The sequence below is a fragment of the Athalia rosae genome, chromosome 6, assembly GCF_917208135.1.
Source record: "Athalia rosae chromosome 6, iyAthRosa1.1, whole genome shotgun sequence".
NCBI classification, from domain to species: Eukaryota; Metazoa; Arthropoda; class Insecta; order Hymenoptera; family Athaliidae; genus Athalia; species Athalia rosae.
In genome coordinates, this window is record NC_064031.1 from 5765382 (window position 1) to 5782727 (window position 17346).

The 17346-nt window shown below is 41.7% G+C and overlaps 2 protein-coding genes across 6 annotated transcripts in view; one reads left to right on the forward strand and one right to left on the reverse strand.

Annotated features, from left to right (window-relative positions):
• LOC105693041 (neutral ceramidase) overlaps positions 1-17346 on the reverse strand; it is a 43899-nt gene that overhangs the window by 6890 nt on the left and 19663 nt on the right. For all 4 annotated transcript variants that reach the window (XM_020856135.2, XM_012412690.3, XM_012412691.3 and 1 more), the window contains exon 8: positions 2170-2292. In XM_020856135.2, the coding sequence (XP_020711794.2) occupies positions 2170-2292 (123 nt within the window). The remainder of the gene's footprint in view (positions 1-2169; positions 2293-17346) is intronic.
• LOC105692436 (cuticle protein 19-like) lies at positions 10869-13353 on the forward strand. 2 transcript variants are annotated; one of them, XR_002306022.2, is made up of 4 exons: positions 10869-10892; positions 12078-12335; positions 12495-12866; positions 13268-13353. XR_002306022.2 is itself a non-coding variant. In XM_012411645.3 (3 exons), exons 1-3 carry the CDS (start codon positions 10884-10886, stop codon positions 12798-12800), a joined length of 573 nt encoding a protein of 190 aa, XP_012267068.2. In that variant the 5' UTR covers positions 10869-10883; the 3' UTR covers positions 12801-12986. The 2 variants fall into 2 exon arrangements, 1 of the variants encoding a protein (XP_012267068.2); XM_012411645.3 differs by lacking the exon at positions 13268-13353 and having other exon boundaries at positions 12495-12986.

Consider the following 17346-nt stretch of genomic DNA (forward strand, 5'->3'; position numbering starts at 1 on the left):
ATAAGGGAGGACCGATTCCAAATACGTCGCGAATTAGTTTCGACGAAATCCAAACGGTAAAGAGTGGAGGTGGACGCGGAACGATCAACTTCATAAATCATCTCGCACGTTATAATCGTCGTGGTTGTACCGACGAGATAACGGGATATTAATTTTAAAGCGGTTAATTGGCAGCGTGGCGGAGGGATTATTACCATAGAAAAGGTATAATGTACGGTAAGCAACACGACTGTGCAGGGCTCGTGGCACAAGATATAATAAATTAGGTAAAAGAGCGTACGTTGTACACGGACGTAGTATAGATACGTTTAATTAAAACAATACGCTTCTCACTTTCGATTCTAACGTCTGGTTCGCGTAACACGTATCTGATATGTTCATAAAATTAGAGTCACGCGTTCACGCCTGAGGTACCTTAATGTGTACTACGCAAGTTTATTCTCATTTTCTGCTGATATCTACGCTGCTATTGTTATTATCGTCATTCTAATTATCATCATTATTACGCTTATCCGGCATTCGTTATATACAATTGTATAATTCGTGTGTATACGATTATGGAGATTAATAAAATAAAAAAAGGAAAATTTCGTGTTGAAAATCATTTTTATGTAACACTAGCTCGATTTAGGCCTACTTTCATGGAACATTTCCGGACCAAAAGCAGCCGCTTCTGGTACAGCAGGGGTTGATTTCGCGATTGCGCACGCGCGCAGTACTGAAAAGTACATCTTTCACTCCGCCGTCGCGGAAGCGGCTGCTTTGGATCCCGAAACGTACCTACCATGAAAGTAGGCCTAGGCGTAAATCCGAGGCTTTTCCACGAGGCGCGTGTTTGTAATATTCGTAGCGCTTGGCGTGAAAATATCGGCTTTGCGTCCTCGATACACGACGTACTACCACTATGCAGTCCCCCTCTTTTTAAATTAGCGAGAAGAAAATTGCTTTTCACTCCAAGGTTGATGGAAATCTGAATTTTTTTTTTTTTTTATCAACGGTCGAATCGCCGGTTTCATATTAAAAATTAACTGAGATGTAATTTTTTCAAATCAATTTATAGTAAAGTGATAAAAACGCTCGATGTGTTTGACAGGTGATCGTTATCGAGTTTCTTATCTAAGAAAAAGAAAATTGAATAACGCGCACAAATGAACATCAAATAGCCGGCGGCAACTGTTACTTAAAACGACGAATCTTACTTATCCTATAACCCGACCGAATTTCGAAGTCTAACGAACAGCCGTCATCTGCATTATTGTAAAAAATTTGTTCCTAAAATCGAGTTTTTCATAGTTGCTTCAGAAAAAAAAAATACTTCTGCTAACATTTCACAGGAACATTCAGACGCTGAAGGTGGAACAGAAACTTAAGAACACGGAGACTGATACAAGGAATGTAATAAAAATTTAACGTGATTTCATGTACTCGCAGCTTCACCATAACCGAAGATCTCACGATCATTCTAATACGTCGGAGCGAAACGTTGCAAAGGTGCACCTGATACGCTAATATCCCGTAGGTTGCTGTGAACGTCACGACGCGAAGTATTCCCGTGAGATTGTTTGCGGAAAATTATACCGAGGTGAGTAGGCGGCGGGTAGCTCATAGTCTAAGGTAGCTCGGTAAGAAGATTTACCTGTGTATATGTAACGTACAGGTAAAACATCAAAGATATATTTCCATGTGCCTACGAACTATAGGCACCATTGTGCCCTACCACTACTCGATCTCCATTAGCGCCAACTCTGAATCAAAGTAGGTTATATGATACCGAAGACCCGAGCGTTTACTCGCTCTTTGAGGGGAATTGGATGGGTGCTGCAGGCTTTCAAAGTGAAAGAAATTATGTCGTGCTCTGATACATATAGAATCCCGTAGACTTATGAGATATATCGGCTATGATTTTAACTGGATATCGAACACAGCTCCCTTGAAAATTTTCGATTGTTTTTCATCAATCGCAGAGAGTGAATAGCGCTGAAAGCACGTTGCAAAATCCACGCAAGTTCTTTGAATACATGTATATATATGTACGTTCGATTGATCTGTGATAAATCTATTCTGATGCGCATATTTATGAAATTCGGTATATCATCGCCTAGATCGGGAGCGTCTGATCGTTGGGGCGGATTTATGGTACTTTTCTTTTATTTTCCTCCCTGAACTTACCTCCTCGAAACTTTTGGTAGACTCGTTGTAAAATTGGGCGGTCTGCTCGGTCATCCGTACGTACTGATGAATCACGCGAATGGGACCGGTAACTTCTGTCGCAGTTCCCCCGTGCCAAAGATCCTGAAACATTCGAATAAATTTTCTAAATTTTCACGTTTTATCTCGACCAAGTTTATTCTCTTGTCGTCGCAAATAACTTTTCTACGCTAACGCAGACGGGTATAATTGTCGAATGTACGTGCGTCCAAAGTCACACGGTTAAAAGTTAATAGACATACGTACGTACATACCTAATGGATATAATTTTCTCTTCGGTGAATGCGCATGGGGTTCAAGACTACGCGCGGTTAGTCGCGATTAAAATATATTTCACAGCTTGTTTTCTCCGCGCGTGAAACAATGCCGTTTTCAACTGACACAAGTGTAGTGCATTTTACTATTCGTCGTTACTCATTTCCATGGACAACGGAAAAACAAAAGAAGAACCCAACCGGTGAGAAATAAGATTATTTAGATGTTTCGCAGAGACATTTGAAATGTCGAAAATTTCAATTCTATTTGGGTCGCGAAAATGAAGGAAAAACACTACACCGGGGCGCGGTTCTATAAATCAGAAGCGAATAATATTTCTCGATATGAAATGTAAAATTCAACCCGATTTGCGTAATCAGTGATCGTAGTCTTCAGGTAAAACCGTAACGTTGTATAGATGTAAATTCCTTTTTATCTCCGGAAACTAGGTCACCGCATGGATCCGTCGACGGGGTCCCGTCGAGGGTTTTCGCACCATGAATTTCCCCTCGGTTTGTCTATACAATAATATACTGTATAAATCTCGTGCAAATCCCCTGCTTCGAACAAACCAATAATATTCCTAAAAATAGAAAAACTAAGCCCCACGTTATACCGTTCGCACGGTATCGCCGTTTTTATACCCTCCATACGTATAACGCGGTTTCTAATATACGTACCGAGAAAAATTTCTACGGCTTAAATAGAATTCCGTATTCCGCGTGAATTGAAAATACAGTAAAATCGACAACAATCGGTTGTTGAATATACCGCGATACCGCGAGAAGAAAATTTTCAGGAGTCAAAGCTTACAAATGAGGCGCGGTAGAGTGAAAATGAAATTTTCAGACTGCAAAAGCAAACGATATCCTGCACGTACATATTTGTCTAACGAGTAGGGGTATTTTTTTTTTTTTTTTTTTTCAAAACGTGCCCACCACTCGCCTCATTAATTTGAGAAATTGAAAAAATATTTATATTTTATACAGAAATAATGTAGCAATCCCGCGTTTCGCCTTTGGAACAAGTGTTGTTGTTCAACCTGTTCAGGAAAGTGGAAATTAATACTTGAGACGAACTTACATAAGAATGATCTAAGTTTCGGATTATCATACGAACAGAAGAATAATACGAGTTAACTAAAGCGTGTAATTATCGAGTTGACCAGAACTCATCAAAAGACTTGACAAACTGAGAAATACGCTCGTACACGAATAACCGCTTTCGTTATTCCAAAAGATCCCATAAGATGCTCGTAATAAATTGCAAACGATTTGTGCCATTAACATGAAAATAATAAAATTTCTGGGTTACCCAGATACACCCCACATCCGACGTTATCCAACAATCGAATTTGCGTATACTTGTAACGCGAGCGAAATTCAAAATAGTATTCACTTTACGAAATTCTATTTCTAACTGTAATTTTATTCGTGTCGAGAGACAAAAAAAGAAAAAAAAATCATATTACCCAAAAGAGAAATAGATTCGCCTCCGTTATATTTATAACAGTTTCGAATGTTTCGTAACTATCATCATACATTATACATGTATATGGACGTACGTACGTTTGAATGAATAAGAGTAAAATGATAAAAAAATAACGCGCTAATAGGGAGAAAATTAATTAGAATTGCAGATAAGTATTATACAAATAATACACTCAAGTATAATAGTAAATGGTAAGAGTCCATTTCTATGTCACTCTATATGACAGATGAACGAGTGCAGCGGCGGTAACAGATAAAAAATTCTTTTGTCAAGTCGTTCTACTTGTGGTATTTTTTTTTTTATTTATTTTTTTTTTCTCTCCTCCTTCAATATTTTTATTTCCTTTTTCCCTTCGGAGTAATTACGCTCGGTCGGCGTACACCCGTAGCTAATATAATTACGTCGTATTCTATCATATCCTCGACGGATATTAGAGACGGAAGGAAAAACGAAATTCAACTGACGGAGGAGCATTTGCATCCTCGCGAGCGAAAAACGTAAAAGTATATCGTGATGAAACGGCATATCACGCATCGCTGAAAAATTCGGGAGACGTCAGTCGCGCAATAACGGAGCGAAGATATATATATTCTTTTTTTTTTTTTTTTTTCTATTAAATTGAAATTTTTCTTGCGCGCGCAAATTAGGTAAAAAGAGCTGATTCAGGCGCGTAACGGATCGATAATTACAGCAATGTGGAAACAACCGACGACGCAAGTAGGTCCATTGCGCTAGGTGAGAGATTCATCTGTTAGAAAGAACTCGAGTGGACATGCGAGGCAAGGACGCGAAGCAAGGACCCGCGCGACGCACGCCGCGGTTTTCTTTCTTTTCTTGCGAAAGGGAAAGCTAGACAAAAGGTTTGCAATGATAAACGACTGAGATAAGAGCGGGCAATGTTCTTCACCGCGACTGTGCGCGATTCTTCCCTAATGACGTGAAGAAAAAAAAAAAAAAAAAAAAAAAATAACAATTACTGGGTCCAGACTGTGGAAAAAATTTGAGTGAATCGAACCGGCCAAACTGCCGCTCAACGATAACCCTCATCTGCGAACGCCATTTCCAGTCGAAGATCCGTAAGGAATTTTGATAATATAACTTGTATCGATTTCCTCCAACTCTTCAACCCGTTACGTCTCTAGGTCACCATAATTGCACGACAAATAGATACTTGACGCGATTACGAAACGGATGAAAAGATCGAATGTTTTAAATGGATTATAACGATGATCCTTGAACATTATAACACCTAGAAATGCGAATTGAAATTGAGCAGTTCGAGGTAATGAATATCCGCTAATTACAAATGCGTTACATTGTTACACGCACACGTTTCCGTTGATTATTTAATTCCTTCGTAGATGCCCCGCGGGCGTCGGGATAACGGCAATAACGAGTATCACTTGAAAATGTGGAACGTCGAACGATTTCTGAACGATCGTTAAATAACGAGATTCGATAGAAAATATGTATTACCCGGCGCGTCGCTGAGGGGGAGCAAACGTTTGATGTGGTCACATGCAATTACGTTGCACTGCAACATGATATTGACGACGCCTTCGAACGCCCACGAACTACTACGCGTACACGCCTAATTACAATATCTTCGATATATCGACGCCGTTCAAAGGGTCGCGTCAATTGATCGGTTGAATTTTTGTTCCCTCGACTGGAACAACCCTGAAGAACAATGCCAGATGAATCGATATGCGAAAACGAACAAAGAAAAAAATCACCTCTTCATCGAACTTTTGAATCCCCTCGGACGTAAGAGGAGCTTTAAGCTGACGAGCGTTTCGCGGTTCGTCCTTGCGGTTGAAAAACGCCGTTGCATACAGAATTGTCAAATTTCATTGCAGCGTGGCCGTATACGGGCGTTGTTACGTACGTCTCGCGAGATTAAAAGTCGACAAGAGAAACGCTAAACCTTGGGTCTCACGCTCTTAAGCCCATCGGGATGTAGACCAGAAACGCAGCCTTACATCAACATCACGATGCGGACTATACCGCACCTACTCGATTCCCGGAATTTGCATATATCTGTATCACCTCGTGCCGCGTTCAAGTTTGTACGGAACGTCACGTGATGTAGGAACTCGAGTTTCCACGTTTTTACGATCGGACGAGTAGAAAACCCCCCCACCCCCCTCGAAAAAGTTTTTCGAAATCATCTGCATTATGCAACAGGTCGTGGAAAACTTTGAAGTTTTGAGATTTCGTTCGGAGCTCCGTGCGGACGGTTTGACGAGCTCGAAACTCGGTTCGTCATTCCGGTCGTATACAATAATATTGAAAGCAGATTACGGACGCGATGATGTTTTGCTATTGGAAATCGGCGAGCGGCATCTATGTACCAGAGCTACTTCGTGATCGTCGTTTGGCGTGATTATTATGAATAAATCTACACACAGAAGATTGTAAAAAGTTTCGAAACACGTACGTACCTCCTATATCCACCCATTCCCAAGACTCTTGGCGTAGTATTATATAGATCACGTTCATTTGTAGGTGCAAAAAAGCCCATCTCGACGTTATTAAGTAATTCAATAATTAAACTGCTCGGATTTTGCTTGTAACAACGTTTGCATGTACATACGCAACGATATTAACGATACGTGTATTTCTCTCACTTCGAAGGAAATAAAAATCGTACGATGAACAGCGATAAAGATAGAGATAAAAAATTGAACAGGAACCCCTTTCTTTCGAACCCAGTGGGACGAATCAATCGGCGTAATTCTTGCCACTCGGATTAAAAATTGTAAGACAATTTTCCCGCGACCCGATAAAAATCCTATTTCCCTTCTAACAAAAAAAAATGAAATAATCAGGTTTTCGTCAAATTCGAGAAAATTTTTCAAAAATTTCATCACCGAAAGTTTCTCACGTATTATACTTCCGAGGTTGAAGGGAACCGACCGCGGTTCGGTTACGGTTGAACATAAATATTTACACAGGGAATCGGGAGATCGTCAACAAGCTTGTACGTACGTACATTATATACAACCGTACCTTTGAAAAGTTGTCGGAGCTTTCGCGTTAACGGAGTAGAAACTACACACCCGAATACTACACACGAGCGGAACAAAACCAGCGGGAATCTCCCTCTTCTCTTCCGCCCTTAGGAAATGAATTATGAATTTATCTCCGACCGAATTCAAACTGCAAGTATGCCGCACAACATTTACCGAAACTTTTAGGGATTTATTCCCCAAGTTTATGGGGTGAAAAAACTTTTGAGCCACCGCGGTTTCGAATTTTTCAACACACAGCGCGGTAACGTGGGGGTGTAAGTATTCGGCGGGTTCCGACGGCGCGCGAGGGTCGATAAATTTTCAATGTTATTTCGAAGTGGGTAGGTACGACGGCGTTTCCTGGTCGTATCTGGCGAATTAATTGGCCTCGCGCGAATCGTTGAGTCACACGAGAGTCAGAACCAAGGATACGTATGCGACGTTAAGACATTTCTCTCCTACGTTACGAGACCCGTAAAGGAAGGCAACTGGTTCACATCATTGTATTGAAATGCTACTCGCGAACAATATATTGCATAAGTTCAAATATACAACACGTACGTACGTACGTATTGTATACGTACGACCGGTGCACGTTTATTTGTTCTCTATCGTCTCTCTCTCCGCACTTGTAACTTGCACACGTATGCACACGCTAGCTTTGACATAGAGAGACAACTTCACGTAGGATTACGTTATACCGCCCCGGTATTCCGAAACAAAACACGTACGAGCGAAGATCGAGGTGTTAAAACCGCAAGAGTATGAACCGAGTACTTGTATACCTTATTATACATGCATATACACTATATCGAAAGTAAGGTGGTTTAGAGACCGTGGGAGATTACACGCCCAACAATGAACCATTTCGCCCGCCTCTTTTTACGATGCCCTTTGCCAGAAGTCACTGTCATTTCCCAGCGACCCGCGACGCGTCCTTTTTATACACGTGCAGGTAGCTACACACCCGACCGGGGCTGTATAAACCCGTAAGGAATCACCGATGCCAAACGAACACAGTCATTACGAATCATTGGTACGCGTGGATTGGACGCGAAATGATGTTTCACGTCTCGTGTAAACGCGCTTTTTTCAGGGTCCCTTAAAGAAACGACTCGATCCGTGGCATGGAGAAGTGCTTCGCGGCGCGAGAAATGCGAATTTTAACGACCGAACGAAATCGAGGAGACCGAAAGAATTTTCGAAAAAATTTCATTCGCGTAGTTTTCGCGAAGATGATCGAATCGACGATCAGAATGGAGGGAGTTAAATTTCGTACCTTGATTGTGATTATCCGCTGATTTTCGGGCAACGTACGAGGAACGCCGGAGTTGAGAAAAAAAAAAAAAAAAAAAAAATGCCGGATAACAAGTACGCGATAATTTACTCGGGGATTCTTCGGGGGGGGGGGGGGGGGGGGGGGGGGGGGCGCGTTTTGTCACACGTGACGAACGAGAGACGCGTAACGGGACGCGTCGGGAAAAAAGGATGTCCAGAGCACTTTCACTACCTTTTTCACGTAGCTTGTACACTAGTGTTAATATTATTTTTACGTACCCGGCGTTCTTTCTTTCTTTTTAGCGCTCACTCGTCGCGGTTGGAGTTAGAAATGGTGACGGACGGTCCCTCCATTAACTCGACTCGCGCGCTTGAACGCCGGCAAATTTGTGGCTCGGTTGTTTTTTTTTTTTTTTTTGTTTTTTTTTTGTTTTTTTTTTTTTTTGTTTTTTTTTTACCGATTTTTTTGCATCTTTAAGGATTAAGCTCTGTTTCGGGTGCTCCGAGATCGATTCGCCGACGCGATTCGGGTGCGTAACGTGAATCGGGGGCCGGGATGAGTTTCTTTTCACCTTTTCAGATGATCCGAAGAAGAGTAACGAGTTCAGGTCGAAATACGCGTTATTCTCTGAGGCGATATAACAGGGTCTCGAACCAATCGCTTTCGGATCAATTCGGCTCATTTTTCTCCCACTTATTTTACACTCGAAGTGTGCAAGTGGGCAAAGCGACGGTTATGAAATGGTATTACTTCACATCCCGGACTCGTTGTTTCTGCCGTTCTGCGCAAGAAATTGTGGTGTTCCTTCGCGGAAAGAGGCAGCCCAGCCTATTAGTTGGCTACTGTAACGGCGTCGAAGACAACCTACCAGATCCGTCAAAAGGATGTCTGTGTTTACATGCTACATAGGCCTAGTAGACACGCTTTCCCGTATACGTTTCACTGTCTTTTCTATCCTATGTAACAGTTCTGCGCGTGTACGAGGAACTGGAGAACGCAGGAAAATTTTTTTTTCTTCACATTCATCTACGAATATCGCAGGAAACGTCGTACCTATACATAGAGAGGGATATCGTCGTCGGATCGGTGGATCCCGTAGCCGAATAATATATTACCGTATTCTAGGCTAGATTCGTTCATATGTTTCGCTTCTCGTTAAAAAATTTAGCGAAATATGTTAAAACTTTCTTTACGAGTCAAACCAAAAACCGATTGAAAAATATCGAAGATCGAAGGAACTTCTTGCTTGGTATAAATTACCATTTTCCCACAAGGATGAGATGAAAGGCTGATGAAATTTTAAAAATGCGATAACATTGCACTCAAAAAATTCCGATCACGTCTTTCATTTCCCGCAACACATCGCATACGTATACCGTACGGTATACCTTCGCACAGGTATTCGAAGAGATTATAATTTCATCCTATAAAAGCTACCGGCGCCTCTTCATTTTTTATAGAAAAAATAAAAGAGTTAGGAATGAAAAACTGGAGGAGAGAGAAATGAGGAAAAATAATAAACTTTTTTGGTCTTCAACGAAGGTGAATCATATTTCTTTCTCTTCGCTCTCTTCGCCCTCATATTTTCATCTTCACGTACGAACGGATCGTACGATTCACCCTCTCATCTACTTTCCAGGGGAGGGAGGGTGGGGGGGGGGGGAGGGAAAAAAGAAGAATTTACAAACACCGGGAAGTTGGGAGACCAGTTATTTGTTTTCTTATTTTTGTTTGTTCTTCTTTCCCTCTAACGATGTCGCGAGATACATATATATCTCGCAGGTTCCGCATACACCCTTATGCGACCATGTGATAAAACAACACGTTGGGAGATCGACAAGTTTTCCAACTCGTGAAATACGGGCGATTAGCTCAATATCAGATTACTTCCGAGTCAGTTGGGAAACGCCCCTCTCCGTATCCTCTTCGTCGACACACGTGGTAAGTATATCGTTGACCCGTTAACGATGACGGGCAACAAAATTATGCACGCGATCCCGTTATCCGTGGAGAATTGCACGCACACCTATGCGCGAACTCTCGACGTTACACCGATAAACGTGAATTATAGCGAGACAATAATTTCATAACGTCTGCATTATGGTTCAATTTGAAAGGTAATACATTTCCAGTAGCCCACACATTCACTCGATCAAAATGATAGCGTCAAACGTAGCGAGTTTGCATACGATCTGTACATAAGCTAGTTTTCGCAAAGAGTATATACAATATACATACATATATATATACATATATATATTAATAAGGGATGTGGCCAAAGTAACAAGATCGTTTTGTAACGTAATACCGCACGCTGTGTAACTGTGCAAACGGCGTCCTTTCAAATATTAAGAAAGTCCCCGCGCTGTGCGATAATTGCCGTTCAAAAAATCGCATAGAAATGACTGAGAAAAAACAAGGCGAAAAAAATAATCTCACTCCTTCCGCCGGCGACCATAGAACGCTAAGACCTTGAGCCGACGTGGGTTCGCCATCAGGGGGTCGTGCGGCTCCTCCTCAACGGGGATTCCGCGGCTGGAGGGAGATGCATATAAGCCATGGTACCGGGGATGATGGTATCAGTGAAAAGACTCTCTTTTTCCATACGATATACGGAGTACACGCGTTCGAGCATCATGCTAAAGGTATCCCAGTAAACCTAGTAGGACACCTGTTGCAACGGCGAGCGAATTTAACGCGAATAAGACGCGTCGTTTTTATTGGCGGAAATTTTTTTTTTTTTTTTTTTTTCAAAGCATACAAAAGTGTTTTTTCGTCGGAGTTTGGTGTGATGAATTTGGTGGCTTTTGTTCTGTGTGCTTCAATTTTTCGTGATTTTCTTTCGATTGTTTTCTTATCGAATATATATATGTATATACCGTTTGAAAATCTCAATTTTTACAAATCGATCTCGATCGGGAATCCAGTTTTTTTTTTTTTTTTCAGATTTACGAATAAAAAATCGAAAAGAATCCGACGCGTCGCGAAACGATTGTTCATTTTCTCCGAAATGAAAATACGCTAAGATGTTCGACTCGCCGTAGAATTCGTATACCCAGATTTGGGCCAATTTCTCATTCCTTCTTTATTTTTTCTCCCCTTGTACTTTCATCTTTTTTTTTTTTTCTTCCGCGGGAAAACCACCCCGGATTTGCCTGACACAGCGTCGGCTGTATAACCTCATACCATATTTGCCGATGAAAAAGCTCAAGAAAATCTACGAACGTCGAAGCAACGGATAAAATTTAAAGAAAAAAAACAAAAAAAAAAAAAAAACAAATTCAAAGCACAACTCGCGCTCGCGTGGGATGTTTTTCAATACCTCGGAAAAGCCGGCGACAGGGTGTAGAGAGAGAGTATTCCGTTCGTGAACTTGTTTATCCAAACGTATCGCGCGGAATGATAATTATAATAACGATCACTGTACCAATAATAATAATAATAATAATGATAATAATAGCAGTAACAGCGGTAACAAACGCGGTGTATGCGAAACCTGTACGTAGGTATACGATACATCACTTGGACGAAGACGGATCGATGACACAAAATCACTTTTCACGCGTATTGTTCTCTTTTTATTTATTCTATTTTTTTTTTCGTTTTCATTTTTCCGACTCTAGAAACCTCATTCAACATATAAGAATTCACCCTTGGTCTCTCCCGGGATATCGCGTCGGTATTTATAATTCCGTTTTGGTTTTTCAATTCGGTGGAGACGGTGAATTTCGGTGGAATTTTTTTTGTCGGACACCGCGCGGTTACACGAGAGAGATCGCGATTCCCCCCGAGGTTCGTCGAACATCGGATAATATTTCTTCAAATTTCAGATGGTGGGTTTATTTATTTGGGTCGCGGTGGCGACGTGCGACGCCGTTTTGATAAGCGGTTATAACGGCGGACATTCAGGGTCATATTCCGGCTACACCGGCCTCGAAGGGTACGTTAACCCTTATTCATCACACGGCGTTTTGCCGACGGTTTCCGTGCCGGTTCATTCCGTTTCTGCGGCACCTCCGATCCCGTCCATTCATCAAGGAGGCGCGGGTCACGGGTACGCCGATTACGAGGACGAACGCGATTATTACGTAAGCCACACACACATGCTACGATTCGCATCGAAAATGAGCAGGGATTCGCGGGGCGTCACACGGCGCGAGAGAATCGATTACCCGGGGATCCCTTCGCGTCAAGGAATCCCATAAAATGGTATACGAAATCGTTTGATCCTCCGTCGCATATTTCAGGCGCACCCGAAGTACACGTTCAATTACGGCGTCCACGATCCTCACACCGGCGACGTTAAAACTCAGCACGAAGTTCGCGACGGCGACGTCGTTCACGGATCCTACAGCGTCAACGAACCCGACGGCTCCGTCAGGATCGTCGAGTACACCGCCGACGATCACAACGGATTCAACGCCGTTGTTAAAAAAGTTGGACCGGCTCACCATCCGGTAGCGGCACCGGCACCGGCACCCGTAACCATCCAGAAATACGTGACCTTCGATCACAATCAATACAATCCCTACGCCTATGATAAGAACTACTGAAAGCTTCGCGTATTTTGTTTTTTTTTTTCTCTTCTTTTTCATCGCTGCGCGAGAGATTCACCCGAGGTAATTATTTCGTAAGCCCCGATTCTGTATTATATCTGTCCACTGATATGAGTATGTATGAAAGAGATCATCGATAATAACAGCTGCAGCACGTAGTCTAATAAAAACAATTTCCACGGATTTTCTATTTATTTATTTTGATTTTTTTTTCTTCAAATAGAATAATTTATTATCGTTCAGTTTAAATATAACGCACCGAGCGACGTGCTTGAAAATAATGAGATTTTTTTTTTCGAACTATTCCGATAATTTCCTCCCGGGTAATATAAATCACAGTACAATCTATCGGGGAGAATGATCCTTTCTGAAAGATATTTTGTTATTTAGTGTTGTCAAAAAATGATAACGTCATACCTCGGTGTTCATCCGACTTTCGAGATAAAAAAAAAATGTATTTTCAGAAAGACGAGATCATCTGGACCGGCTCTACGGAAACACACATAGCTCATTCTCCCGTACGTCGTGTAATAAAATAAGATAAAATTTATGTACACCTTTTCAAATTTTCCGCTTTTTCCTCAATTTTATCCCTCCGATCCACAGGATAATTTCTGCGCCGTTTGGTCGTCCGTTAATGCGAGTGATTTGCGGATGTGGTGAAAAAAATTCTGACCCAGCTATATCTAAATATTCAACAGATTTGGGTGACAATTTTGCGAAAAAATCGCATCCGCCCACCGTTGTTCGCTGAATCGAAATTTGTATCGTCATTTCACATGTACACGGAGATCGATGATCTGCGCAGATTTTTTATCGTCCGGATTGTAAAAAAAGTTTGCGACGTTGCATCGGTACGTCGTTATGATCAATGACGCGAGACTTTTTTTTCAGCATTCTAATGGACGGCAAGACGTTCAATCAATTATACGGATTTCAGAGGCGAGAGATTGTAGACGCGTCTTCTTTGAAGGGGGCGAAAGAGGATCGCGATAAGATCCTCAGAAACTCCGCAGGTGGAGTCGCGTTGTTACCATTATTCCCGGTACATTTTACATCACTGAAATCAGCTCGAGCCGTTTTCATTCATCCGCCGCGTCGCGAGCGGCTGAGCCCTCATCAAACGCGAATCTCGGGCGTTAATTTCCCGGCACTGTCCAATTAGACCAGCTGAATCTAACCTCCGGGATTTTCTCGGTTAGAAAGCGAGGCAGCGGAATATCCAATGGAAACACGTTGTACACGTATTATAACCGACGGAAATCAGTTGCGCTAACGATATAAGTAAAGGGTCCGAGTTAATTTCCTTCCCGTTATGTGCTACAATTGATCCCAGTAACGTGTATTTTTACGACGATGATATAATGCGACCAATTTTTTATGGAGTTTCACGCTAAATTGAGCTCCTGTAAACCGAAAGTTTCATAATTCGGTATTAATGAGATTCGGCGTTTTTTTGTGCGCGAAATGAAATATTCACGCACACAAGGGACCGCGAGTAAACTTAACAATTGAACCGTGGTCTGGAATTATCAAAATCTGTTAGCGTAAGTGTACCGTTGATCTGTAGCTGTGCATTAAATTGAGCAATTTTCGCTATCGAATGTAGGAGCGACAGACCTTTGGTTCGTAAGTTGAGAATTAGACTATATGAGAAGAAACTTGTATTTTTATTGAATAAAAACTCGGTGGAGCGCAACCTTCAATGTCAGTGAGGCAACCGTTTTCCATGGGAGCAGCCTACTGTGACCGTTTCATATTGTATAAATTGTTCGTTTGCCTCGTCACGTTAGCAGTGATATTACAATTAGCAAACATGCTCAAGGTATATCGTAATATCTCGCATTCCGCGGAGTCGCGTATATTCGTTCGGTTACTCCTTGTTATATTTTCGTATGGGAAAAAAAGAAATTTCGTATCAATCGCTCGCAAATAGTGCGATACCGATACGTATACAGTATGTGATCGTATAATTACGTAAGACAACAAGCGAAACGCGAAGCGAATCGTAGTATTGACGTCGATCGATCGATAAACACTCGATTAAATAAGTTTCAGTCGTGATTCACGTCCGTTTTCAATCAATAATCACCCCGTTTTCGAACCGATCTCTTTCTCATAATTGGTGTCTACAAAAAAGCGATCTACTTTTCCGACAGAGGCCTCAATTTTTCACTCTTCGTTTCACTCGTTTTATTACAGCTTCTTCGCGTTACGTCCGAAGCTATCCAGGTTCTGCTACAACGCGGGAAACTATGAAGGATACGGTGGAATTCCTGCAGGAATTTTTGGCGGCACAGCAACTTCTCATTCCTAAGCACACCGATCACTAGTTTTCTACGTTGCGTATCCCGCTTACACAAAAAATCTCATCCCACAGGAATATTATACCCGACCGTCGACGATGATTCCCTCGATTATCGCGTTGGAAAATACCATACATCGAATCGGTAGAGATGAAAACTGCTCACCGGAGAGCGACGGGTTTTCATCTGTTTTCATTTCCCGCTCGGGCTTATCCCAAGTAAGCACCGGCGACGCGAAAAGTCAGGAAGAAGTCCGAAGAGTTCTTACAGCTCCAACGAACCCGACGGTACGATTCGCGTCGTCGAATACGATCACAAACGATTCAGAGCAGTCGTTAGGAAAATTGGACACGCCGTACAGACAGAATTCATGACCCTCTGGCCCTTCGGAGGACTTTTTCAAGCCACGTTGAATGTTGAATAATGAAAGAGAGTGAATAGCGAAAGAGAATTTTAAACGGAATTTTAACTAAGGGTTACGATTGAAATTTGAATCTAGGTTTAGTGGAGCGAAAATCTCCGAATAGCAGTGACCAAAAAAAACTTCCAGGATCTTGTCCACCTCGGGGAATTTTTATCGGAATAGCCAGACAGCGGCGATTGTATAACATGTAGTTTCGGAATTATCGGTATACATAAGGCAACGGCTTACTTTTACACACGATAAAAGTTCAACTGTCGCACGTGAGGGACGAGAGAGAAAAAGAATGAATGGATGAAAATCAGGAGAATAAGAAACCGAATCGAATATCACGGTATTCTCTCCAAATCCCTTCGAGTCTGTGAGAAAAAGTTAGATTCTGGTCAAGTTCATGAAATCAATAATAAACTTCAGCTGCCTTACGCCGAATATCGAATGTCATTGATTTCGTTCAGCTTTATATACCGCCCGCTCCCCGTAGGCTTTTCGTTGAGAAACGAGGCAAAAAATGTGAATATAAAATAACCGATCGTAAATTACGTGCACATACGGTACGGTAACAAAAAAACGTACACACATTGTATACATATATCGCTCTGTGCCGTGACATAATCACGTGTATTACAAGAGATAAATAATTTAAATTTTGTACCAAAAAGATCACGACACGCACTTTCTCTGTTGCAACTAAATATATATCGCATGTACGAACTGAACAATTTTCATTTACCTAATCAAGGAACCGAGGCAACGGAATACGTGCTGCAGTAAGCTGTAGCTTGTGAACGAGGGGACGGCGACGTGACTCCTTGGACCCTTCGACGCACACGTCGCCGTTCCAAAAACCAAATGATATAGGTACATACGTGCTTATTATATGTACCGTTATTTTGTAAACGTTGTATAACAATGAAACACATAGCCTGGTAAAGTACATGACGTGCCCAAGTTTCGATATAGGTACGTGAGTTTTGTCAGATGTATCGCGTTATTTTTTTCAACTCGATTTCCACGAATCGACGTGGATAATTTTCACCGCCGACTGTTCGCAAATTCCGAGTAGAAGGAAAAGGGTGCGAAAGTGACGGATCCCGAAAGGGGCTTCGGAGGTATGCGAAATTGCTGTTGGATGTGTTTTCAGATAAGCACGCTCTATGGCGTTTATGCATATGCTAAAACGGATCTTGGCTATTTTTCATCCCGCGTAGTAAAATATTCGCACACGCACCACTATCTCTGGAGAAAATCAAAGGACATTTCATTCATTCTGATGTGAAATTCAGGAAACGAGCAATGTCTGAAATTTGGTAAAAAAAAAAAAACGAAACAGAACGAACGCAATCATTCTTTTCGATCGAAAATTAAACGCAAATTTTCTGAGTAACCCTATCACGCGAATAAAAGCTCGCGCGTTTGCTGTTTTACACATACATAGGTATACATATATGTATATATATATATTTTATTTAACAAAATGCCCTTAATCAACCTAAGTGTGCAGCTTGTAACGATGATCGTATTATAACGATATAAGTATAATACGTATAGCACGGGATTGTGCGTGATCGTATAAAATAGATTTTCCACGTACCTACCTACCCATATATATCTAGATACGAATCGTCGAACATCGATACCACGGAAATTTATCACTTGGACGTATAACAAACGAGTGAATCGCGGGACTCTGTAGTAGACGATTAAACGTTGTTCTTTTGCTTTACTACAAATCCCTGAAAATCCAATTGTTGTCATTCCAGCTGATCGACTCAAGTTTCCTTATTACCGTCACACCGCGGTCAGACATCACGTACGT